Raw genomic sequence first — 26320 nt, forward strand, 5'->3', positions numbered from 1 at the left:
CGCCTGGGTGGCTCAGTCAGTTGAGCATCCGACTCTTGATTTCGGCTAGGGTCGTGGTCTAGGGGTTGTGGGATCGAGCCCTGAGTCAGGCTTCATGCTCAGCGACGAGTCTGCTTGTCCCTCTCCCTCGGCTCCTCCCCCCTGCTTGCTCTCTCTCTCTCAAATAGGTGAATAAAATCTTTAAAAATAAATTAAATAAATAAAAATAAAAGTTGTATTTAAAACATTATAGAAAAAAGCTCAAACTTAAAATACTGAATATTTGCAATGGAATCCCTTTTGAGTCTCATCATTGGTGCCTTGAGTAAATATTTAGCGAGTGCCAGCTCTGCACCAAATACTGTTTTTCAGGCATTGGAGATCTAGCAGTGAGAAAGAGATGCAGTGTTCCAGTCCTGGGACATTTATATTCTAACGGCATGAGGCAGATGATACATAAATAAAACAAATAATTTCAGATTGTGCTAAGTGCAATAAAGGAAATAGAGAGTGCTATAATAAGATGTAACCAACTTTAGGAAGGTAAAGGGAAGATAACTTTCAAGATTGTATTTGAACTGGGGTGCCTGGGTGGCTCAGTTGGTTAAGCGTCTGCCTTCGGCTCAGGTCATGATCCCAGGGTCCTGGGATCGAGTCCCCCATCAGGCTCCCTGCTCTGTGGGAAGCCTGCTTCTCCCTCTCCCTCTGCCTCCCCCGCCCTCCAGCTTGTGCTCTCTCTCTCTCTTTCAAATTAAAAAAAAAGAGAGAGAGAGAGAGATGGTATTTGAACTGATAGCTTTAAGATAAGAAGGATCCAGCAAAGTTAAAAATAAATAAATAAGTAGAACAAAAAAAAAAGGTGAGAGGTCCCTGGGTGGCTCAGTCAGTTGAGCATCAGACTCTTGAGTTTCGGCTCAGGTCATGATCTCATGGGTCGTGGGATTGAGCCCTGCGTCAGCTTTCTCGCTGACAGGGGGCGGATTCTGCTTGAAGATTCTCTCCCTGTGCCCCTCCCCCACACTTGAGCGCAAGCACTCAGGTTCTCTCTCTCTCTCAAAAATAAATAAATCTTAAAAGAAAAACTGGAAGAAGAGCACCACAGGCCTAAGTAAGAGCAAATATGAAGATCCCTAAGTGGAAAATACTGACTTACAACTTTTAAAGATCTTTCTAGGGGCACCTGGGTAGCTCAGTGGGTTAAGCGGCTACCTTTGGCTCATGTCATGATCTCGGAGTCCTGGGATTGAGCCCCAGGTCGGGCTCCCTGCTCAGTGGGGAGCCTGCTTCTCTCTCTCCTTCTGCCTGCCACTCTTCCTGCTTGTGCTCTCTTTCTCTGTCCAATAAGATCTTTAAAAAAAAAAAAAAATCTTTCTAGTGCTACAAGTTAACAGGGATGGGAGGCAGGGGAGAGGGTGAGTTAAAAGGGAAGATGGTAAGTAGAGAGGTCAGTTATGAACTATTACAGTCATTTCATATACAGCACACACACACAAAAATGGTGGTTTAGGGGTGCCTGGCTGGCTCAGTGGGTAGAGCATGTGATTCTCAATTTCAGGGTCATGAGTTCAAGGCCCAAGATGGGGCATGGAGCCTAATTAAAAAAGAAAAATTTTTTGAAAAGAAAATGGTGGCTTAAACCAGAAAGGTAGGAGCAAAACTTGAAGACTGGGGGTTTATTTTTTTTAATTGTTATTATTTTAAGATTCTATTTATTCATTTGAGAGAGAGACAGAGAGAGAACAAGCAGGGAGAGAGGCAAGCAGAGTGAGAGGGAGAAGCAGACTCCCCGCTGAGCCAGGAGCCCAACATGGGGCTCCATCCCAGGACCTGGAGATCATGACATGAGCTGAAGGCAGACGTTTAACCATCTGAGCCACCCAGGCACCCTGTAGACTGGGATTTTAGCTGGAGAAATTAAGGAAGATGAAAAGAGAGAACTACTCACTAGATTTTGCAAGATAAATGCCAGTGTCCTTGACAAGAGCAGTTTTGGTAGTTTTGGACTCAGAAGCCAGACTAGCATGAGTTGAAGTGGAAAGGAAGTTTAGGGAATAAGGCTAAATGACTCTTCAAAGAATAGATCTAACTGCCACATTTGATGAACATTTTTCAGACATCCTATTGGATATCTCTGCTGCATTACACTGTAATGGTTTACTCCTAGAAACCAGATATACCAATTCCACTGGTTCTTTCTTCCTCTTCTTCCCCTCCTCCTTCTCCTCCTCCTTCTCCCTCTTCTTCCTCTTCTTCTTCCCCTTCTCTTTCTTTCTCTTCTTTTTTTGACAGGGAATTATGAATCACTTTGGAAATCTAATGAAAGCTATCCATATATATGTATATCCATTCATATATATATATATATGAATTTTGCCTATAATTTCAGAGAGTTAATTAATCCTTTCAAGCCCATTAATAGGCCCCAATGAGTCCATGGATCCCAGATTAAGAACCCCCTTTCTTTTCAATTAGCTGGTCTCTTCTTCCTTCCTGAGTTCCTTACTCCTTTGATTGCTCCCTCCTTGGTTATCTGTCTTTGCCTTTTTGTTCTTCTTGTGCTGCATACTTTCTCAGTGTCTACATCTACTTTCTTGGTTTTGTTATTGGGGGCATGACAACTATTTTAGTACAGAAGCCATTTGGAGTTGTGGGATAACTTGAAAGAAGATCAAGTTCAGGTAAGCCCACTCAATTTTGGGAGACCTATTTGATTTCATTAGTATCTATTTAGACATCATGACAGTTCAGGCTATGAATAAGCACATTCTGAGAAAGATTTATATAAGAAAACAAAATCCGGGGTGCCTGGCTGGCTCAGTCAGTAGAGTATGCAACTCTTGATCTCGGGGTCGTGAGTTTCAGCCCCATGTTGGGTGTAGAAATCACTTAAAAATAAAATCTTTAAAAAAAAATAAAATAGAAAACAAAACTCAAAAGCGAATTCTCTCATTGTAACATTTTACAATCTTCTTCAAGGTTGTTCCTCCTCCTACCCCCATTGCAAGGAAGTGTCAGCCTTCCAGGGAGATGTTCCACAGTGGCATTCCTGCTGGTCTTCTTCTTATGAACTTCTGGCACTTTCTGACATGGCAACTTTCCCCTGTATTATACTGGTTGTGAAGATTGATTGTGTCAACTTAGGCTAGGTCATGGCACCCAGATATTTGGTCAAACACTAGTCTAAATGTGGCTGTGAAGGAGTGTTTTAGATGAGATTAACAGTTACATCAGTAGACTTCAGGTAAAGCAGATTGCCCTCCTTAGTATGGGTGGGCCTTGTTCAATCAGTTGAAGGTCTCTCGGAGAAAGAGAGACTTCTGCCCCCCCACCCCCGAAGCATAGGACCATGAAACATGGAGAAAATATCAGAGTTATTTCCACAAGGAAAAAGCAAGGAATGATTGCTGGGTAGATAAAAAAACATGTCATAGATTCAATTCAATATCATCTCAAATCTCTCCAATGATATTTTTTGATTATGGTTTGTCTTATTTTAAGGTTTTCTCTGTTCCCTTAAATTAAATTTTTTCTATATTTTTCTTGTTTTGTTGTTGCCTTTTTTTTTTTTTTTTTACCTTGGTCTTTCTCTGTTAAACTGCAGGTGCTCTATAAATGTGGGAGTTCCTGGTTGTCCATTTATATCACAAAATGAGGCAGTAGAAATTCTAAATGGGAGCTAGAAGGAGCTCGACTTCTGTGGGTAAGGCTGCTTGATGGTAAGTCTCATTGTCATGTGAGAGGGAAGGGAACTGCCATGCTCCAGGAAGGCTCTCATATGCCAAATAGAAGAGTGTAGCTCTTTGACACCAACATCTTTGCCAGTTACCCAAATTCTCCCCAGAAACTCACTCCTAGCTCTCTAGAGAAGATGTCTTACTTTTCTGCTTAGGGATATATACCTGGCAGTGATGATTTAGCTTCCTCACTGGGGTACAAGAAAGAGGTAGTGGGAGGAATACATCCTGTTATTTGCAGCCCATCAATTAATTTCTGTTTTCATCCATATTTATCCCTTCAAACCTCTGTGTTGACAAGTACAGCACTGTTCCAGTTCATTTTCTATCACTGCTCTAACAGATTACCACAATCTTAGTGGCTTAAAACAACATAAATTTATTATATTACAGTTCTGTAGAAGTCCAACACTTCTCACTGGGCTAAAATCAAGGTGTCAGTGGGGCTGTGTTCCTATCTGGAGGCTCCAGGCAAGAATCCATTCCTTGCCTTTTCTGGTTTCTAGAAGCCACCTGTATTCCATGGCTCACAGTCCCCTTCATCCATCTTCACGGTCAGAAATGGTGTGTTGAGTCCTTTCCATATCACACCACTCTGACCTCGTTTCCATCCTCACATCTTCTTTCACTCTCCCTGTCTGCCTCCCTTGTCCACTTGGAAAAATCCTTGTATTACTTTGGTCCATTTGGGCAATTCAGGATAATCTCCGTATTTTAAGGTCATCTGATTAGCAACCTTAATTTCATCTGCAACCTTAACTCCCCTTTGCCATATAACCTACCATATTTACAGTTCTGGGGATGAGGACATGGACATCTTTGGTGGGGGCATTATTCTGCCTATACATTTGGTTCTACTGAGCCTGTTGGATCCTATGTCAGCCCCAACCTCTTCTCTACATATTTTTAGCTATGGCTTTATCCACACCGCTTTCATCAGTCATCTGCTTTCTGTGTTCCAGAAATTTTTCTTAAGATTTTATTTATTTATTTGAGAGAGAGAAAGTGAGAGACAGAGCACAAGCGGAGGACAAGGGGTAGAGGGAGAGGGAGAAACAGGCTTCCCGCTGAGCAGGAAGCCTGATGTGGGTGGGGCTTGATCCCAGGACTCTGGGATCATAACCAGAGCAGAAGGCAGACACTTAAACAACTGAGCCACCCAGGTGCACCTGAAATTTTTTTTGAAATTTCTCATGCACTAGCAGAGCCCATTCTCAATGTTATTTTGATATTTTAGCCTTTTTATTCTTTTACTTTCCTTTTAGTATTCTCCCAAAAGGGAGAAAGAATCAACATTGTACTCAGTCTAGCATCTTTTTTTTTTTTTTTAAAGATTTTATTTATTTATTTGAGAGAGAGAATGAGAGAGAACAGGGTCAGAGGGAGAAGCAGACTCCCTGCAGAGCAGGGAGCCCGATGCGGGACTCGATCCCGGGACTCCAGGATCATGACCTGAGCCGATGGCAGTCGCTTAACCAACTGAGCCACCCAGGCGCCCTCAGTCTAGCATCTTGAAGAGGATGAGTATTTTTTTTTTTTAAAGATTTATTTGAGAGAGAGAAATTGCAAGCAGGGGAAGAGGCAGAGAGAGAGGGAGACAAGCAGACTCCCCACTGAGTGGGGAGCCTGATGCAGGGCTCAATTCCAAGACCCTGAGTCATGACCCCAGCTGAAATCAAGAGTCAGATGCCCAGCCGACTGAGCCACCCAGGTGCTCCTTGAAGAGGATGAATATTCTTCCTCCACCTTGTAGGGCCTGCAGAAAATTTAATCTCAGTCAGACTTGGGACCACTTTACCAGCTTTTAGATTTAGGAGGTACCTGAGGTCATCTCATCTCTAGGCTTCATAGACACCATGCACAGGTTTATTGTTAAAGCTAATAAAGATCCTTCAAAGTCCAGAACATTTCTGCTTCCTTGCCATGGGAATGCTGCTATGAACATTTGTGTACAAGGTTTTGCATGGATATGTTTTTTCTTTTTTTTTAAGATTTTATTTATTTTAGAGATAGAGAGATGGGAGAGACAAGCAGACTCTGCGCTGAGTGCAGAGCCTGACGAGGGGCTCAGTTTCACAACCCTGAGATCACAACCTGAGCCAAAATCAAGAGTCGGACATTTAGCCGACTGAGCCACCCAGGTGCCCTGGATATGCTTTTTCATTTCTTTTGGGTTTGTGGACTGAATGTTTGTGTCCTCGAAAAAATTCATATGGAAGGGAGCGAGGATGTCCGGTCCATCCTCTCTAAAATCTTGCTCATCCCCTGGAACACTAGCAACAATCTTGGGAACTTCTGGCTTTTGCTCCCTTCCCAGAATCTCTCCTCTCCTTTCTTTTCTCTTTGCCCTTAAAGTCACTGCTCCTTTTATTCTGTGCCCCTCCTCCAGGATACCTAGCCTGATCCTCTCCATGGGCTCAGGTTTTAGGAAAATTCATTCAGAAAAGGAAGTATCTTGCAAGAAATTTATTTTAGTCTGATAATTTTAATACTTCCCTGAGACAAGAAAGCACAAAGTGGCCTGGGTACTTTTCTGGAACTAAGGATGGAAAAAAATAGAGGAAGAAGAACACAAATATCTCAAAAAAGTATTTTGCTTAGTAAAATGGTTGGATATTATCAAATTCAATTACCAGAAAGCAAAGCAAATAATTTTAGTATGAAATTTGATGGAAGGTACTATTGACCTTTCATCGGCTTATTTATTTCTCCATTTGATCCAATGAAACCAACTCATCTTTTCTTCATTGTGTGCTACACAGACATTAAAGTTTTAAAAAAAAATTGGAATTCTTGAATATAAGCTGTAAGTTACAGTCTAATTCTTTTTTTTTTTAAGATTTTATTTATTTGTCAGAGAGAGAGAGCAAGAGAGAGCAGAAGCAGGGGGAGCGGCAGGCAGAGGGAGAAGCAGGCTCCCCACTGAGCAAGGAGCCCGATGCGGGACTCGATCCCAGGACCCTGGGATCATGACCTGAGCCAAAGGCAGACGCTTAACTGATTGAGCCACCCAGGCGCCCAGTTATGGTCTAATTCTTAAACAAAAGTATTAAGTCCCATTATGTATTTCAGGGTTTTGCTAATTAACTTTAGTAATTTTATGCTTATTATGGTAACATAATTATTTATAATATTTCATTATAACTCTATTTGCCATTAATAGCTGGAAATGATATGGATCAATAAAACTTTTCTATTGTTACAAAATATTTTGCTAATAACTGTATCTGTAAATATCTATATCGATATATCCTTATAGTATATAGTTTTTTTTTTCTTGGATTTATCTGAGAGAGAGAGAGAGAGATTGAGAGAATGAATGGGAGGAGGGGCAGAGGGAGAAGCAGACTCCCCACTGAGCAGGGAGCCTGACGCAGGACTCAATCCCAGGACCCTGGGATCCTGATCTGAGCTGAAGGCAGATGCTTAATCAACTGAGCCACCCAGGCACCCAGTATATAGATAGTTTTGCTGCACTCAATCACAGACTGTGATTTAATCCATCTATATTGATGGACATTTGTCACTTTTTTCTATTATATGTACTGCTATAATAAATAAATATATTTTTATATACATGTTGTACACCTGAGGGGGCATATCTTAAGTATATATTCCCTACTCAAAATGTAAAGCAAGATCACCATATGACTCAGCCATCTAGGATTTACCTGTCACTGTTGGCTTGAGCTGCTATAACAAAATACCACAGACTGAGTGGCTTAAACAACAGAAGTTTATTTTCCCACAGTACTGGAGGCTCAAGTCCAAGGTTAAGGTGCCAGCCAATTTGGTTCCTGGCTTGCAGATGGCTCTCCTTACTGTGTCCTCACATGATAGACAGAAAAAATAGCTCTCTCTTGTCTCTTCTTATAAGGACACTAATCCTGTTGGATCAGGTCCCTACCCTTATGACCTCATTTAAACATAATTGCTTTCATAAAGGCCCTATCTCCAAATATAGAAATATTGGAGGTTGAGGCTTCAGAATGAGTTTTGGGGGAACATGACCACTCAGTCCATAACATTACCCAAAAGAAATGAAAAAAATACACCCACACAAAAACTTATATGCAAATGTTTGTAGTGACATTATTGATAATAGCCAAAAAGTAGGAACCACCCAAATGCCTGTCAACTCACAAATGCATAAACAAATATGGTCCACCCATGCAATGGACTATTATTCAGACTTAAAAAGAAATGAAGTTGGGATCATGACCGGAGCCGAAGGCAGACGCTTAACCAACTGAGCCACCCAGGCGCCCCCTTCTACTGATGACCTAGGTTCTTTTTTTTTTTTTAAAGAGATTTTATTTATTTATTTGACAGAGAGAGACACAGCGAGAGAGGGAACACAAGTAGGGGGAGTGGGAGAGGGAGAAGCAGGCTTCCCGCGGAGCAGGGAGCCTGATGCGGGGCTCGATGCGGGGCTCGATCCCAGGACCCTGGGATCATGACCTGAGCTGAAGGCAGACGCTTAATGACTGAGCCACGCAGGCACCCCTGCAGACCTAGGTTCTTTTGTTATACCCTTATGTAGCTATGTAAAACAAGGCATAAGATCCTCTAGGGAAGGCCTTTGTTTTTCTTGTTTTGAAATTCAATCCATTTATTGACATATCTATTGTACATGACTTACAAATCTTCACTTCTGTCACTCTGCTAGAACTTTTCCGGAAAAGCCTCCATTTCCTCAATCCTCTTTCCACAAGTAATGGAAGTGACTGTGCTTTGAAGGTTACAGATGACAAACACCTGTTCGTTGCTCTCCCTGGCTAAGTGCTGGGCAAGGCCAGTGGAGGTCCTGTCAGAAGTGTCTCTGAGGAGGGAGGTAGACACAGGGATGGAATTGTAGCGATTGCACACAGCCATGGCAACACTCGGCCACCCTAATTCTTCCTAATCCCATCTGTTTCCTTTTGGCAAATTACCACTCCACAGTTGTATATAGCCACAGTGTCCTGTCTTCCCATACAGAAGCCAAAGGGTCCCGGGAGGTTGCTATGTCCTTCTCTTACTGCTACAACCAAAGGGTAATATGTGACCTAATCTTGGCCAGCTGGATTCTGCTTCTAGGAAGAGTCTTCCCTTTCCTTCCCTTTATCCCTTCCCTCCCCTCCCCTTCCTTTTCCTCCCCTCCGCTTCCTTTTCTCCTTCCCTTTCTCCCCTCCCCTCTCCTCTCTTTTTTCTGTTTAAATAGGCTCCACACCCAGCGTGGAGCCCAATGGCGGGCTTGAACTCATGACTGTGATTTCCAAACCTAAGCTGAGATCAAGAGTTGGACACTTAACTGACTGAGCTACCCAGGCACCCCTCCATGGAGATTCTTGAGTGGAAAAAACTGTTGGGAGTCCCCTCATCTGGCAGCAGACTCTGACCAAAAGGCTAAATAGTACTTGCTGTTACAGTTATTTTCCGACTCTTGTTCTATCTTGGTTATTTGTCCTGAACCTGAACCTGGTGATCCCTTCAGTAAATTCCCTTTGGTTCTTAAGGTAGGCTGATCTCCAAGCTATAGGAAGAGAAAAACAAGAAAGCACAAGGTGGTTTCAGAGATTGTTACAGTAAGTTGCCACCGTGTGAAAAAGAATGAAAAAAAATTATTTACATAAATTATCCCTAGAGTGGAACATAACATTATTGGTTTAAATAACCTGCTTCATTTTCAGTTTCCTTTACTTAGTTTTATATGTCCAATTCTTTATGGTTGACTTAATATGTCTGCTTTTCTTTTTTAGTTTTAAAATTTTGTTTTTGAAGTAATCTCTACACCCAACATGGGTCTCAAACTCATGACTCTGAGATCAAGAGTCACAAGCTCTACCAACTGAGCCGGCCAGGTGCTTCAATCTGTCAGCTTTAATAAATCATTTCTTTCTTGTGAGAACATTGACATGAGTTAGAATATCATTTATTACAACTAAATCTTTTTTTACTTTTCAAGTGTTAATTCACATTTTAAAATTTCTGTTAAGTGACTTTACAAGTTTTGGTAAGATTTACAAATTACTTTGTAGCTTACCATTAAATATCTTCTATTATTCATTAAACCAATTCTCAGATCTTCACATATAGTTTTCTTTCTCTATGTACAGTAACAAATATAATTCAAGGATAATCAATTGGTCATTCTTCTAAAGTATACAGTGCTTTATAAAGAATGCACATAGGGGGGCGCTGGGTGGCTCAGTTGGTTAAGCTACTGCCTTCGGCTCAGGTCATGATCCTGGAGTCCCTGGATCGAGTCCCGCATCGGGCTCCCTGCTCGGCAGGGAGTCTCCTTCTCATGTGCTTGCTCTCTCTCATTCTCTCTCTCTCAAATAAATAAATTTAAAAAAAAAATCTTAAAAAAAAAATGCACATAGGGGCACCTGGGTGACTCAGTCAGTTGAGTGTCTGACTCTTGGTTTGGGCTCAGGTAATGATCTCAGGGTCGTGGGATTGAGCCTCTTGTTGGGCTCCGTGCTCAGCATGGAGTCTGTTTGGGATTCTCCCTCTCCTCTCCCCAAAATAAATAAATAAATAAAATCTTTAAAAAAAAAAAAAAAAAGAGGGACCCTTGGGTGGCTCAGTTGGTTAAGCGTCGGCTCAGGTCATGATCTCAGGGTCCTGGAATTGAGTCCTGCATCAGGCTCCCTGCTCAGCGGGGAGCCTACTTCTCCCTCTGCCTCTGCCATTCCCCCTGGTCATGCTCACTCCCTCTGACAAATAAATAAAATCTTAAAAAAAAAAAAAAAAAGAACGCACAAAATATAACAGCTAGTGCTACAAGTGTCTTCCAGACATCTCTGTGAAAAGATGCCCATTAATTAATGGTCATAAAACATCCTACACAATTAACTTGAACTCATGGGTTAATACTGAAACTTACATTACTAACATTATTGCTTATTGCACTACTATATATTTTATTAGCTAGTATATAGTAAAAATAAGCCATACCACTCATTAAGGTCCAGTATATTCAATCACATAAAATGTGAGGTTGCATTACTACAAGATTAATGGAATAACCAGAGGAAGTCTGTAGTAGCCAGCTGGAGGGGGGGACGGTTTGAGGAGCCGAACGCCAATTGCGTTATATCTGAATTCACATTATTGTGGGATCCTTTATAATGAGTCTTTTTCTGTATTCTAACCACCAAATATCAGCCTTATATGTATGGCAACAAAACCTGTTCTAATGACAGGGAAATTGCAAAGTAAGGGTCAGATAAGAGACATCTCAAAGGACAAATCCGGGTGCCTGGGTGGCTCAGTTGATTAAACATCTGCCTTCAGCTCAGGTCATGATCCCCGAGCCCTGGGAATGACTCCCAAGTCGGGCTCTCTGGCTCAGTGGAGAGACTCCTTCTCCCTCTCCTTCTCCCCCTCCCCCTGCTTGTGCTCTCTCACTCTCGCTCTATCTCAAATAAAATCTTTAAAAAAAGGACGATCTCAATGCCTGGGTGGTTCAGTCAGTTAAGCATCTGCCTTTGGCTCAGGTCATGATCCCAGGGCCCTGGGACCGAGTCCCGCACTGGGCTCCTTGCTCAGTGGGGAACGTGCTTCTCCCTCTGCCTGCAGCTCTCCCTGCTTGTGCTTTCTCTCCGACAATAAAATCTTTTTTTTTTTTTTTTAAAGATTTTATTCATTTATTTGACAGAGAGAGACACAGCAAGAGAGGAACACAAGCAGGGGGAGTGGGAGAGGGAGAAGCAGGCTTCCTGCGGAGCAGGGAGCCCGATGCGGGGCTTGATCCCAGGACCCTGGGACCATGACCTGAGCCGAAGGCAGACGCTTAACGACCGAGCCACCCAGGCGCCCCTCTGACAGTAAAATCTTAAAAAAAAAAAAGGACGAACCTATAGGACTTGGGACGACTGGATAGAGGTGATGAGGGTAAATAAATTACTCCTGGATCACTTGAAGCATAAAGACGGTGATAGAAAAGGCAGGGGTTGAAGTGGTTTCATTCCATTGTTTGGATTGGTAGAGGGATCGAAGGGAAGTATAGGTTGGTTTTAAATACGTTATTTCAAGGTGATGATGGAAAGCTCAAATGAGTAGGCAGTAACAGGACCTGAATTTGAGGTCAGTCTTTGGATAAAATAGTAATCACAGACAAAACAGTAAGCAGTCTAAGAATCCTTTCAGAAGCGAACAGAACATTGAGTAAGAATCATCTGAGAAAGTTAGAGGTAGAACCACATTAACACAAAAGTTAACATTTGAAGTTTATGTTATCTTTTCACACACTTTTTTTAATGGAAACCTTGAGAGGTGGGAGATTAGTTTCAAGTAGATTTATTCATTATAAATATTTATTAAGTGCTTCTAGGAATACAAGGGTGAATAAGTCACAGTCCTTGCCCTTAATGAGTTTCCAATGCAATGGGAGACAAGTAAAAAAGTAATTAGGGGCCCCAATTCCAGCACTAAAAATGCTATTTAATAATTGGCTATTTACTTACTAGTCTCCATTACAGGAAGGAATAGTGTATCACTCTTAAATCTCCAAAGCCTAGCGTAGATCTAGCACATAGGCATTCAGGAAATATTCTAAAAAAATTAAATGAAAATAGTCTCAGCAATGATGAGTACTATTTAATGGCAGAGCATAAGCTGTGTGGGGAGAGTGAAGTGTTAGGAAATATCGTTAGTTACGGTGGGTTGGAGATCAGATTTTGGAAAGCCTTATATGTGATGCCAAGGGATTTATAGGTGGCAGTACTGAGGATTCAAAGAGAATGTCAGAGGGGTGCCTGGCGGCTCAGCTGATATCTGGCTCTTGGTTCCGGTTTAGGTCATGATTTCAGAGGGAGTGGAATCAACCCAGCATCGGGCTCTGTCAGAGCACAGCATGGAGTTGGCTTCAGATTCTTTCTCCCCTTCACTCCCCCTCTGCTCCTCCCTGCTCGTGTGCTCTCTCTCTAAAATAGATTTAAAAAATCCAAAAAGCCCAAACAAACCAAAAAGAATGTAAGACACGGGAATGACAATCAGATTTATGCTTTGTAAAGACCGCTTTGGTTGGAATGTATGTTATTATAATAGACAAGTGCTTTCCAAACTTTTAAACACATTTAAGTGTGCACATAGAATGGGAGGCTGGCTGTACAGAACAACGTGCTTTGACCTGTATTCAAGTTCCTGGCTCTGCTCAGCAAATGCTTGAAGAAAAAAACAAATTATCTGGTACCCAATAGGTACTTCTTCTATGTACATTTCCTTCCCCTTTTCCTTCCTCTGAATACACTGATTAAAAAAAGAGCCAATGGATAAAACTTGTATATGGCAGGGGACTGATATAGGCCCTCAAGAGGCAGAAAGGGAGGGAAACGAGCAGGAGGGCTTCCTTGGCCTAATGGCATGAGGACAAACAACTTTTCTTGAGATGAAAGGCAGACAATTTGAAGACAGACCTAAGAAGTAGGGAGGAGGAAAGTTTGCAGAGTTTCCACTAACTGGGAAAAGAGTGGAAAAGAAGCAGGGGACATTAGATTGATAAATGTGAAAACTCCATCAGGATTAGATAAAGGGCTTATTGAGGCCTTAACATGTTAACCTGCAATGGTTCTAACAGCAGTTCTGGAAACGCTCCCCGGCAGTACAAGTTGGGAGAACAAAGATGGGGGTGGTTGGAAGCATCCAAGATTGGGAGTTGGCAGGATGAGAAAGGCCTGAGGAAAGTGATCTGAGAAAGCTCTTGAAAGGCCGCCTTTAGTGAATGACTGTAGGGCATAGGTCAGGAAAGGAAGGAAGTCAAGTTAGAAGTTAACAGAGTGGAATAGAGTAGAATAGAGAAGAGCTGACGGATTTAAAATCTTGCCGAAAGTGATTTATGGCAACATAATTTAGCCTTCATTCTTTTGGCTTTGGCAAGGAAAAAAATCAATTTATTTTTTGAACCTCCATAGACTAGAAAATGTGAAAATGTTTTAAAATTACAGGTCTTCTACATGACAAAATCCAACTTACTTTGGTTCCAAGACATTCCTTTAAGCAGAAAAAAAAAATACTGTAGCTTAAACCTAAGTAGATAAATTAATATATTTTATTAGATTTAAACTACTCTTACATTGTTTTTCTTCTGTATTGACAACTGTGATTATAGTTCAAGTGAAAAGAATAGATTTTTGATTACTTAATGGATAAAATGACTCTTTTTTAAGTCCCCATTTCAAGGTCAAGCATTTCTGTCATTGACAAAGACCAGATACAAATGACAAAAGAATCATGAATAGCACCAGGCCAAGATTAATTTGATTAGGTAAGGAATAATCAATTTAAACAGTCTTCATCTTAAAGGTAAATATTTTGTCTATGTAGTTAGCATCAGATCTTTTTTGAATAATCTTTATGTTTTTAAGTAATGGAGTCATAAACACAGAGTTCAAGTTTCCATAATGCAGCATAAATACCCATGATTTTAAGTTTCCCTTATGTCAATTAAAATGGAAGATTCAAACTATTTTAAAAGCTAGTAAATGTAGTACCCAACTCTTCAACAATTTCGGCTGAAGGCTTCAGTGAGATTTTCTCATGTAAGTACATAGTGATTAAATCTGATATAACATATTATAATGGAACCAAACAAGCAAAATGCAATGTTTCTGAAAAACACAGTTTCATTTTGAGAGGTAAGCAACACTTGTAAATGAAGGAATCAGGGTTTTTCTTTTCTTTTCTCCTACCTCTTGTTGCCAGATGGCTCCAGGGGCTTGGTGGTGGAAAGTACACAAAAGGGATAGAGAGTCAGGGTTAAAGCACTATAAAGCTAATTAGTGCCTGATAGCATAGCCTTTGACTACTTTTCAGCCAGGCACTAGCTCTCAGGTTAACACTTCTCGTTCCTTTAATCACAGAGATTAAAGATACCTACTTCCCTTTCTATTCAAGCACCAATTGCCTTCAAGGGGAAGTAGTGACCTGGGTGGCAAGGAAAAGAACATTTCCCCCTGCTTTTGTACTTCGGGTGAGCAAACAGCTCTTTTATGATTTTTACTACTAACCAATAGGAAAATATAAAAAGGCTTAAATTAAGGCTCCTTCCTAAAATACTTTTTCCATATACCCTTGTTTCTTCACAAATGGAAAGCCATTGCTGTACCCAGATATTAATCAGTTTTTGGATCACAAATTACAAGGAAAAATGAATGAATTTGGGCTAGCATATAAATTTCATTAGGTGGAGACTCCTTGGTTAAAGAGCTGAATTTGCTGGGCAGGAAGAAGAAAAAAAGGAAGGGGGTAAGAAAAAAGACCAGTGCACTTACTGAGTATCATGGTCAGCTCTTTCATGGAAGACTTCAGTGAGGGAGTTTCCAAGAAGAGACTGAGATATTCTAAGTAGCAACATTTAGGAAGAAAGAGGAGGTCCAGTGGTCTCTGGGCCAGCTCGCTACAGAAACTGGTCCCAAGGAGTCACTGGCTTGAAACTGGGGTAGACGAATGGGGAACTGCTCATACGGTAGTTAGGAAGTATCTGGATAAAAATTCCTGGAAGCTGAAGTCTTCTTTATTGACAGAATCAACAGAACATTTGTGGCAGTTGTCCATAAGGTCCAAACACAGCACATTCTGACATTCAAATTAGACCTATTTAAATGTGGCTCCTTTTGATTCCTTCAACTTTGTATATGATGATTATCTGTACAAAGGGGTTCTAAATGGAAACAAACTCATTCACATCACCCCTATTCACTCAGTTTGTGGAGAGTGACAGCTTGGTCCAGATTTTTTAAAAAGTGATAGGCTAAAAGACAAAAAAAAATAGTCAACTGCAATAAGCTACCAGGCTTAATCAAGAATGGCTTAATATTATTCATCCTCTTCTTTGAACATTTTGCTTAAGTGCTTTATTAGAGCTACAAGCTCAGGGTTCCCACCACGTGCATCAATTTGTTTATAGGCTTTAGATTCAAGCTCTTTAAGAGTATTCCGAGTGTATTCAAAAGAACCTACATTCTCAAGATAATGTACACAGTATTTTTTAATATCTACGTTTTCGGTTCTCTGGCGCAATATATTCTGCACCTGGGTACTTTCAGGCCTTGACCAAATAGCGTGAATAGTAGGGAATGAAAACTTTCCCTCTGTTAGATCTTCACAAAAGCTTTTGTTTTCACTGTATTCTTTGGAGTGTAGATTAGCATAATCATCCCTAATTTGGAAAAAGAGCCCAAGTGTATTAAGTAGTGGCTTTAGATCTTCTTTGTAATCAGAGAACAACTGCATGAGACCTACTGCTAATCCAAATAGTCCACCTGTCTTTTGCAGCACCATCGCTTTATATTCTTCTTCAGTGGGACAAGTGTAATTATCCCTCCAATAAATATCTAGACCTTGTCCCTGATGGAGTTCCAAAAGCTGGTGGGTAAAAAGCTTCACTGCATCTGGGTGATCAAGGGTTAAGACTTTCTCTAGGCCAAGAAAATATACATAATTGGCAGAATTGATGACAGATGGAATTCCATAGATGCTGTGTGCCACTGGAAAGCCACGTCGGAGTTTTGAGTTGTCTTCAATATCATCGATGAGCAAACTGGCATTATGCAACATTTCTGTCACTTCAATGATAATCTAACAAAAAAGACAAGTGATAATTTCATTTTATTTGAGCTATTCAAAACAGCTTATAAATACTTAACAGATTATGAGAGTCTCAGATTTCTTAGTTTTTGCAATGAACAATTATTTAGCAACCTCAATATAAAACAATACATGTATGCACATTAAACTCAATTATGAGCAAGAGGTATTTTATGTGACATCTATTAATTTATTAGGGATTAAGAATGAGGTTAGAATTGCCTAAATACCTGTAGCTTGTCTTCTGGAACTTTTAGCCAATGATTAAATGCCTGTGAAAGTTTGGTTCTCACTTGTTTACCTGAAATTAAAGAATAAAATTTGGCAATAAAATTAATATTTCAGTTATTAAAAATACATTCAGAAACCTCCTTGAAAACTGTTCAAACTTGAATCCAGCCCCATCACTGCTGGGCCCCTACTGCCCCCTCTACCAAAATTCACATTCTAAAAGCTCACAGCCTTTTGAAATTAGGGCATGCAAAGAGATTCTAAAGTATTCAAATGGCCCACTAGTAAGCCCACTCCTTTCATCTTAACTTGTATCAACAATTTTGGAATGAAATGGGCATTTTACGAACTATGATCTAATTCATTCCTTTTTTGAAAAATAAGTCGGTCTAGTCAGTGGCAGTTAATTAGCAATGTCTGTTTCAGAGAACTATAGGTATTTTTTTTTTTTAAGATTTTTTATTTATTTGACAGAGAGAGACACAACGAGAGAGGGAACACAAGCAGGCGAAGTGGGAGAGAGAGAAGCAGGCTTCCCGCCAAGCAGGGAGCCTGATGTGGGGCTCGATCCCAGGACCCTGGGATCATGACCTGAGCCGAAGGCAGACGCCCAACGACTGAGCCACCCAGGCACCCAAGAACTATAGGTATTTCTAATGAAATGTACTTTGCTATTGAATTCAATAAAATCTCATAAAATTACCTCTTAAAATTATCTACCATTCCTTTAAATTAAGGTTTTAGAGACTGTACAACTCTGCTTCTTTCCTATCAAAAAATGAGATGACAATTCCCTGAAGTATTCCTTTTTAGCATCCCAGTTTGGTCAAAAGTTAATTTCTTTATTTTGACTAGGGCCATTAGTTTTTCAATATTATCATTTTCTTACATGGAAAGCTCAAGAGGTTTTTGGGTAGTAGTTATCAATAGAAGTCATTTTTGCCCAAATATAAAGGAATGGTAGATAAAAACCCCAACAATATCTTTTAATAATGTTCTACGAGCTTCCTGCTGGAGGGAATGCACAGTAACATCCTAATTTCAGATGAGGTTTCAGAAAAAGTTACATAAAAAGTTTCAGTGAACAAAAACAGTTATTTTGTGTGTGTGTGAACAAAAACCTATCTGTTTTCTCTGCACCAGTCACCCAAGCAAATGAATACATAAACTCTCATCCCATATCCAAATGAAAGAAAGTTGCACTTTTTGTGAGAAGCCTAAAAGGGAAGGATCTCTTAAGGTTCAAGAAGCAGTATTTTCTGTCTAGTAACCTTTAAGGTGAGCACGGTCTGGGTAGCAGCTATATACTTTATACTTTTGATTTACTTTCCAGTTTAACAAAGGCCAATCTGAGCTATACTTACAAAGCACATCTGTGCAAAGTAACCCATACTGCCTAAAAAACAAGTTCAGAAGATGAAGAACACAAAGAATCAATGTAGAGCCACATTTTCCCTTTTGCTTTAGAATGTACATAGAAAACAGCACAATAAATGGCTTAACTTATAGGTCATGCAGTTGTGTTTTAGTATTTTTTTCCTTTAACCAGATTCTGGGGTCTGGATTGATATTTTTAAGGCCCCAAATAGTTTCTAACAGGTACTAGTCATAGAGATCCCTCAAAATTAAAAGAAACATGATAATTATCTTTCCTCTTTATTTTTTAAAGATTTATTTTAGAAGGAGAGAGAGTGCGTGAGTGAGGGTAGGGGCAGAGAGGGAGGGAGAGGGACAGGTAGACTCTGTGTTGAGTGCGGAACCCGAAGCTAGGGCTTGATCCCATGAACCCAAGATCATGACCTGAGCAGAAGACAAGAGTCTAATGCTCAACTGAGCCACCCAGGTGCCCCCAATTAGCTTTCCTCTTTAAAAGACCTTAATGTTACTAACTCCTGGCCTGGGCACCTACACTAGGACAAATAAATAAAAGTCATTTGATTTCACAAATTTCAGAAAATCCTAATATTAATAATTATTAATTATTATAATCTTTTATGAGCAAGAGTAACTTTCGAACAGAATAAATGGCCTGGACCACCTTTAAGTCACTTTAGGAACTCCGAAGTTCTCTGTGAAAAATAGGTTTATTATCCATAACACAATTCCCTATTTTTTTAAAAGATTTAATTAATTAATTAATTAATTTGGGGGGAGGGGAGATCAGATGTACGCACAAAGTGGCAGAAAGAGAGGGAGAGAATCTCAAGCAGACTCCTCATGGAGCCCAATGAGGGACCAATCTCATGACCCTGAGATCATGACCTGAGCTGAAATCATGAGATGGGCGCTTAACAAACTGAACCACCCAGGCACCCCCCCATTAAAAATTTTTTTTTTAAATTTAAATTCAATTTAGTTAACATTATACTGTATTATTAGTTTGTGGGGTAGAATTTACTGATTTTATCAGTTGCATATAACACCCAATGCTCATTACATCAAGTGTTCTCCTTAACCCCCATCACCCAATTCCCCCACTCCCTATTTTTTTCCCCTATTTCTTTTTAAAGATCTTTATTTTTGTTTTGTAATTTACTTTTTAAAGATTCTATTTATTCATTTCAGATAGAGAGGGAGAGAGCACAAGTCGGGGGAGGGGCAGAAGGAGAGGGAGAAGCAGACTCCCCACTAGTGGGGAGCCCGACATGGGGCTTGATCCCAGGACCCCAAGATCATGACCTGAGCCAAAGGCAGACGCTTAACTGACTGAACCACCCAGGCAACATGAAGATTTTTATTTTTTTAAGTATTCTCTACACCCACTGTGGAGCTTAAATTTACAATCACAAGGTCAAGAGTCACATGCTCCAGAGTCAGCTAGGTGCTTCATAATTTTTTATTTCTTTAGGAAAATCTTCTGAGGTTATATTCTATAATAGATGCAAGATTATATTAAATTAAAAAAGTGAGAAACATAACAAGAGGTTTGTTATCTAATGGCTTAAAATACTACTTCAAGATAATGATTAAAAAAAATGTTACAGAAGTTCATTACACAGGTAAACAGTATTGCTAAAATGTAGCTACAGACAGTCCTTGCTTTGCACAGTAGCAGAACAGGAGATGCTCTTTAAGACTCTTTACAGCACTGATAACTGACATGTTTTACCATAGCCCAGTTCTAGCCAGTGTTTGCAAACTTGTTACAAAATAAGTCCAACAACAGTAGAGTGCAGGAGTAACATCATGTTTCTCAGCAGGAGACTCTGAAATAAGTGTAGTTACCAGCTGCTGAATAAATATCGCTCAAAAGGGGTCTCTTGGGTTTTTCTTTTTCCGGCGGGGGTGTGTGTGTGGGGGGGGGCAGAGGGAGAGAGAATCTGATCTCACCACCCTGAGATCATGACCTGAGCTGAAATCAAGAGTCAAGATACTTAACTAAGCCACCCAGACACCCCTTGGCTTTTTCTTAAATAGCAGGCAACTTTTCCTTTTCATTCTTCTTCGTGTTTTTTGATTCTTTTTTTTTTTTTTTTTTTTTTGAGAGAGAGAGCACGCGTGCGTGTGCTTTGAGGGGAGGGACAGGATAGGAAGAGAAGCAGACTCCCTGCTGAGTGAGAGCCCCAACATGGGGCTTGATCCCAGGACCCTGAGATCATGACCTGAGCTGAAGTTAGATGCTCAACTGACTGACCCACCCAGGTAACCCCCTGGTTAACTTTTTGAGTGTACTTACGATCATTGTTTATGCAGTTATATATCAATAAAAAGCAGCACCAAGCCAAGGGCAAGCAGTCGACGTTGTCTGCCCTGGGTGTAGGCAATAAAGAGGTGCACTATCAGTAATGAATATAAAAATAGTAACAGACTGACTAGTTTTTTAAAAAGTGTGTATCTTCTTTGTCCTTTGGATCTTGAGGATTTCATCTTTAATACGTTTGGATTTTAACTTATAAGAAGAAGGATTTTATTTTTTTTTTTTTGTCTCTGGAATCATCATGGTGGAAGGTAATTTATATCCAAAAAACTTAGGATCCTTTCATATTGCTTCTATAGTACTATGGAGTATCTTTATGCTGTCAATTAAATTTCATTTAATAAGCTTTGGTGAGTTATATCAGACAATATGGCTGGGTATAATTTGAGTTGGGGAGTAGATGGTTCCCTCCATTCCTTTGAAGCATTGACATTAGCAGGTACGTCTCCATTTAGGTCTGCCAGAATAGAAATGGCACTTATCATGATGGCTTTCAAGATGTAGCTGGGGAGCTACCACTCTTCTGCTTTAGATAACCATATTTATCCTCTCCAGGCTTAGGAAGAATAGAAATACACATAATACCACTGAGGTGTGCCCATAAAGAAAGGTGTGCACTTTAGAACAGAAATGAAAAAGTGTTTATTGTGATTGAGTTGAGAACATCACTGGTCTATAGGTTAACTATCTTATGGGCTAAATAGGTTTTTATGGCTGTCAACTAACTTATCATCTTTCATATAATTTCTACAAGAAAGAGCATTCCAAGTTTCAAGTAACTGGTTTGTGAATGAATTTTTATTCATTTTATTCAAGAACCCACACTTATTATATATATGAGTTTTAACTTGCTATTACCATTTTCCAGACCAAGTTAAAAAAATAGCAAAATAAAACATGCATATACATGATTAGGCAGGTGTTACTGTAAGAAGCTATGTTCAGGTGACCCATCTTTATATAGGAATAATGTGGGCTATGTTTCCAAGTAATGTGACTTAGAGATGCATTACTATTTGGCTCTTAAAGGAAGTAGTAGCGTAAGAAATGCAGTGTATGCGTGGTAGTAGAAAACATGAACATGGAAAGTAGAGTAAAGATTTTTATTGTTACACAAATTGGCATAAAAACCCCTGATATCTAAATAGTGGAGAATAGGAATGTGTGGCATCCCTAAAGAATAAAACCTCCAATGACGTACTCAAATGTTTTCAGTATTTTTTTTTGTTATGTTGTATAATTGGACATTTTTAAAAGAGAGCTTCAAAAATATCCTTTTTAAAAAAGATTTTATTTGTCAGAGAGAGCGCACAAGCAGGGGGAGTAGCTGGCAGATGGAGACGCAGGCTCCCCACTGAGCAGGTAACCCGATGCAGGACTCAACCCCGAGTGAAAGGCAGACGCTTAACCGAATGAGCCACCCAGGCGTCCCAAAAATATCTCTTTTAAGAACAAAAAACTTGGGGCGCCTGGTGGCTCAGTCGGTTAAGCGACTGCCTTCGGCTCAGGTCATGATCCTGGAGTCCCGGGATCAAGTCCCACATCGGGCTCCCTGCTCGGCGGGGAGCCTGCTTCTCCCTCTGACCCTCCCCCCTCTCATGTGCTCTCTCTCTCTCTCATTCTGTCTCAAATAAATAAATAAAATCTTAAAAAAACAAAAACAAAAAACTAAAAAGCTCTATTTGTCATTTTTCTCATATGTATCACCTTATTAAATAGGAAATCTTAAGAGCTGTTAAGTCTAACCTTTTCTGTATGCTAGCATTTGAATGACCACTACTCTATCACAAGACCCTATAAGGACCATAACTAAACAGTTACCTGGTAACTGAAGTAAATATTTATAGGGTTCTAGAAGAATTCTTTGGACTGTTTCTTGAGTCTTCTCCATTGTTTTTAAATTTCAAAGCTGATCTGTGAAAAAGGAGAAATATAATCTTAATAACTAAATTAATTTTGAGTTTCAAATGCAAAGGAATTTGTATCTCAAGGTGTTTTTGTACCGGCAGACTTTCAGTTTTGTTGTATAAGAAAATTCTACATATATGAAATCTTGAAACATGCTAAGTGAAAGAAGCCAGTCTTCAGAACAAATCTATAAAGACAGAAAGTAGACTGATGATTGCCTAGAGTTGGGGTAGCAAGAACAGGGAGTATGAAGCTTCTTTCTGTAGGGATTAAAATATTCTAAAATTAGATTGTGGTGATGGTTGCACAACCCTGTATATATACTGAAATTTAAACTTTAAGTGGGTGAACTATATATGTAAATTATCTTTCATAAGGAAAAAAAAAGGAAATCTTCAAGTGATTCATTGGTCAGCCTTAGTTAAAAAACTTATACTAAGCCCTTCTTATTTTACTCAACCATAAAGGCTTAAATTGTTGACATCAAATCAATGTCAAAACAAACCCACAGAATTATACTTCTATATTTGATTTATTACATAAATTAGTAAGCATACTTTTTTCAATGAGCATTAAGATGAATAAATTTTATATACTTAAAATGTAAGGGGAAAACTTCTCTCTTGTACTTTCTTGGAAGGCAGCTATGCTCACCACTGTACCACCAACGCTCTCTTGTACTTTCTTTACAACCACTCCATTTCAGAGATTCTAATTTAAGACGTGCATTAACTTGAATGCAATTATCAAAAATATTAGCCTGTACCTACACACACACACACACACACACACTATTCCCTTGTAGTGATTTATTATCTGAGTTTTACATTTACTTCAATATTTTCTAGAATACCCTTCATGGTCTTCTACAATACTTCTTTACTGTTGAATCCAATCCCCACTTGGTTTCTTTGTAAGTATCTTTGCAATTTTTATTTCTCCTTATCTTAGGAATCTTCTTTTCTCATTGCTCTGACATCTTGGGCACATTTTAGGTGGTTTCTCACCTTTATCTGCTTTCTTTTGCTTCTATAACAATGATTTGGTATTCAGGATCATGAACCAAAAGGATTGAAAAGTGAGTTTTTAGTAATCTCCTCTTGAGTAACTAGGTGAAACAATCTTAAGAACTGAACATTCCAGCAAAGGAAATCATCTTAGCAATATGACCTAAAAGACAAACACTCCATGTAGAAAAGTTTTACACCTGCCTTGACTGACAATTAATACCCAGTCTGTCTCAGCGGAAAAAAAAGTTCAGAAAATATTTTGAAATTATCTAAAAATTAGTAATCTCTTATCTATACTATTATTTTATTTATTTTTAAAGATTTCATTTATTTGACAGAGAGAGATCCAGAGAGAGAACAAAAGCAGGTTGGGCTGCAGCCCGAGACAGAGGGAGAAGCAGGCTCCCCGTTGAGCAGGGAGCTGATGCGGGACTTGATCCCAGGATCCTGGGATCATGACCTGAGCCGAAGGCAGACGCTTAACTGACTGAGCCACCCAGGCACCCCTCTTATCTATACTGTTTAACTTTGACATGTTACCCCATTCTTTTTTTTTTTTTTAAAGATTTTATTATTTTTTTATTTGAGAGAGAGAATGAGAGAGAGCACATGAGAGGGGGGAGGGTCAGAGGGAGAGGCAGACTCCCTGCCGAGCAGGGAGCCCGATGCGGGACTCGATCCAGGGACTCCAGGATCATGACCTGAGCCGAAGGCAGTCGCTTAACCAACTGAGCCACCCAGGCACCCAATGTTACCCCATTCTTAAGAGATTAAAAAAAGAAAGATGACAAGCAGGGCACCTGGGTGGCTCAGTCGTTAAGCGTGTGCCTTCGGCTCAGGTCATGGTTCCAGGGTCCTGGGATCGAACCCCGCATCGGGCTCCCTGCTCGGCGGGAAGCCTGTTTTTCCCTCTCCCACTCCCCCTGCTTGTGTTCCCTCTCTTGCTGTGTCTCTGTCAAATAAATAAAATCTTTAAAAAAAAAACAAAGGTGACAAGCAGGAAGAATAATCACTTACATAAAAGATTACTGAAGAGAAAGAATTAGGGGTAGGATAAACAAAAAAGGGCATCTTTTATACACTTATGCCTTTAAAACAGTTGGTAGCCATCTCTTCACAACTAGGTTGAGAGCAATAATCACGTTTATCTTTTTTCACAACCTCCAGAACACATTTATCTTATGAGTTATGTGTCAAGAACTCTTTTGTCTCTATCTGGAGACAAGTATACTTTGCCCAGAAGTCAGAGCTAACTAACCTTTGCTCCAATTCTTAAGGCTTTGGTTGATGCCATTAAAATACAAAAATACTAATTATTACGTGAATTAACGTTCCTTTCCTAGAGGATGTTTATACACAAGTATTCTCAGTAGCAGGAAAACACAGGAACCTCAATTTTTCTAGGTATTGAAAAGTAATCTGTTTTATGTCTTAAGTCTCAGGGGTTCTACACACTGTGGCCTATACCCTACCTGATTTTTTCCCCCTTTTTTTTTTTTTAACGCAAAGGACTCCTATTATGGGTAGAAATTTCAGCCACCAGGTACTAGACTCAAATATATTGAGGCATTAGTGTTACATGAAATCTACTAACTTGTTTTTAGATTGAATAACTACAGAATGCCTCTGTGAGAGAGTCTGAAACTACTCACTTTCAAAACTGGAAAAGTGCCTTTAATTTGTTCCTACAATTAATGGATGAATATTAATATAAAAATAGATTATCCCCTGTGTGTGGACTATTACTGAAATAATCTCCTAGTTGGGCTCCCTGCATTTGCCCCTCAATCTAGACCTCTACTCTTCAGCCATCTTTGCAAAATTCAGATCTCGCCCTATTTCCCAACCAAGAACCCTTCAAAGACATCCCTTTGCTCTTAAGGTAAAAACAAAACTCCTTAACAAACTAAGATTGGACTACTCTCCCGCCTCCCCCACCCCGACTTCAGTTCTTCACACTTTATCTCATTATTATTTTTATTATGTTAGTTCTTCACACTTTAAAAGCTCCCTCTAGATACAAGGCTTTCCAACATATTTTTTCTGCCTGGAATGTTCTTTCCTTAGTTAACTCCTGCTAACCCACTCTCAGCTCGATCCTCACTCTACTTCCCTTAAGCAAAATTCCCTATTTTAAATCATCACGTAACTCTCCTTTGTAGCAGTCACCACTGTTACCAATTTCACACTCGTGGGTCCATTTTACTTCATATCTGTCTGTACGGATTTTCTATATGGTAGGTGTTCAATAGATATGTGAAGGATTGAATGAACAGAAAGTGCCTTCTAACGCGCTAGAGGACGAAATCAGGGCACACACTTGCAATATAAAAAGTTAAAATACCGTGCAAGTTTTTTTTTTTTTTTTTAAGGGAATGATCTGGTTTCAAAATCGCTAAATAGTGACATACAAAATAAGTGTAGCTGTGAAACGCAGAATGAATCCTTCCACTCAAACTTTGGGAGATGATAAACCTGAAGAAAATTGCCCGAGATACAGGCAGTGGATTTAAATAACTTCAAGGCCGATTTTTAACAGACTTGGCAAAAGGGCTTCAAGGGGGTACTCTGCTAGTCCAGAGCCTGCAGGGTCGGTGAGGTTCCTGCTTCCTCTCCGCTCAGATGCCTCCTTCCGCCCTACTGGGTCACCTACAGCTCCTCCCCTTCTCTAGCAAGGATGGAAAATTCATACACAATCCGGTTCAGCATCCGGGTCCTCACCCTCCTTTCTTTCTTTCCTCTCGACCCCGCCTTCCAGCCTCCCCCGCCCTCATTCCCATCCGGGTTTCCCCCGGCCGCCACCACAGCCGCTCACGGTTCAACGGTGATATCACAACTTTCGCGCTGCCGGTCCGGGAGTAGTAGTACCCAGCATCAACTTCCCACTTTATAGTTCAGACCAAGATGCCGCCTGACGCCTACATGGATCCCTCCCCCTACTTCACCACAGAACTCTCCACCCTCCTCAGCCGCCAGCGACACCGCATTACTCGGTGCAGGAAAATGCGCCATCCCGGTCACACTGCGCAGGCGTCGTTGCCGCCTCCCCACTGCTTTGTCGCTCCGCCCCCCCTTCTCGTCTCATGCAGACGCGGAGCATTGCGGATCTTGCAGTTCTCCTGGGCAAGGGCTTGCGCATTGGCCCGGGAGGTTGGACTACATTTCCCGGGAAGCTTTGAGGCGTA

At 40.2% G+C, this 26320-nt stretch overlaps 2 protein-coding genes across 9 annotated transcripts in view; both read right to left on the reverse strand.

Annotated features, from left to right (window-relative positions):
* Positions 1-15099, reverse strand: part of TBCE (tubulin folding cofactor E) — a 96593-nt gene extending 81494 nt beyond the window's left edge. For all 4 annotated transcript variants that reach the window (XM_064594609.1, XM_064594607.1, XM_064594612.1 and 1 more), the window contains exon 1: positions 14975-15099. In XM_064594609.1, coding sequence (XP_064450679.1) covers positions 14975-15057 — 83 coding nt within the window. In that variant the 5' untranslated portion in view covers positions 15058-15099. The remainder of the gene's footprint in view (positions 1-14974) is intronic.
* A 101-nt stretch (positions 15100-15200) lies between these two features.
* On the reverse strand, positions 15201-26158 carry GGPS1 (geranylgeranyl diphosphate synthase 1). 5 transcript variants are annotated; one of them, XM_054508152.2, is made up of 5 exons: positions 25951-26158; positions 22039-22131; positions 20197-20270; positions 16520-16590; positions 15201-16280 (listed from the first exon to the last, which is right to left on the reverse strand). In XM_054508152.2, the coding sequence occupies exon 5, from the start codon at positions 16257-16259 to the stop codon at positions 15519-15521; it is 741 nt and encodes a 246-aa protein (XP_054364127.1). In that variant the 5' UTR covers positions 16260-16280; positions 16520-16590; positions 20197-20270; positions 22039-22131; positions 25951-26158; the 3' UTR covers positions 15201-15518. The 5 variants fall into 5 exon arrangements, with proteins under 5 accessions (XP_054364127.1, XP_064450686.1, XP_045733751.1 ...); XM_064594616.1 differs by lacking the exon at positions 20197-20270 and adding an exon at positions 23133-23295; XM_045877795.3 differs by lacking the exon at positions 20197-20270.
* Between the last annotated feature and the right edge of the window lie 162 nt (positions 26159-26320).

Source organism: Mirounga angustirostris, unplaced genomic scaffold (assembly GCF_029215605.1).
Source record: "Mirounga angustirostris isolate CCGP_5_RB_7025 unplaced genomic scaffold, mMirAng1.0.hap1 SCAF_6, whole genome shotgun sequence".
In the NCBI taxonomy this organism is placed as follows: Eukaryota; Metazoa; Chordata; class Mammalia; order Carnivora; family Phocidae; genus Mirounga; species Mirounga angustirostris.

Coding starts and splice junctions, on each gene's coding strand:
- GGPS1 (XM_045877795.3), bottom strand. CDS start 22,108: ATGGAGAAGACTCAAGAAACAGTCCAAAGAATTCTTCTAGAACCCTAT. Junction 16,591..22,038: donor ATATTTACTTCAGTTACCAG/GTAACTGTTTAG, acceptor CTTTAATTTCAG/GTAAACAAGTGAGAACCAAA. Junction 16,281..16,519: donor TTCCAGAAGACAAGCTACAG/GTATTTAGGCAA, acceptor CTTTTTTGTTAG/ATTATCATTGAAGTGACAGA.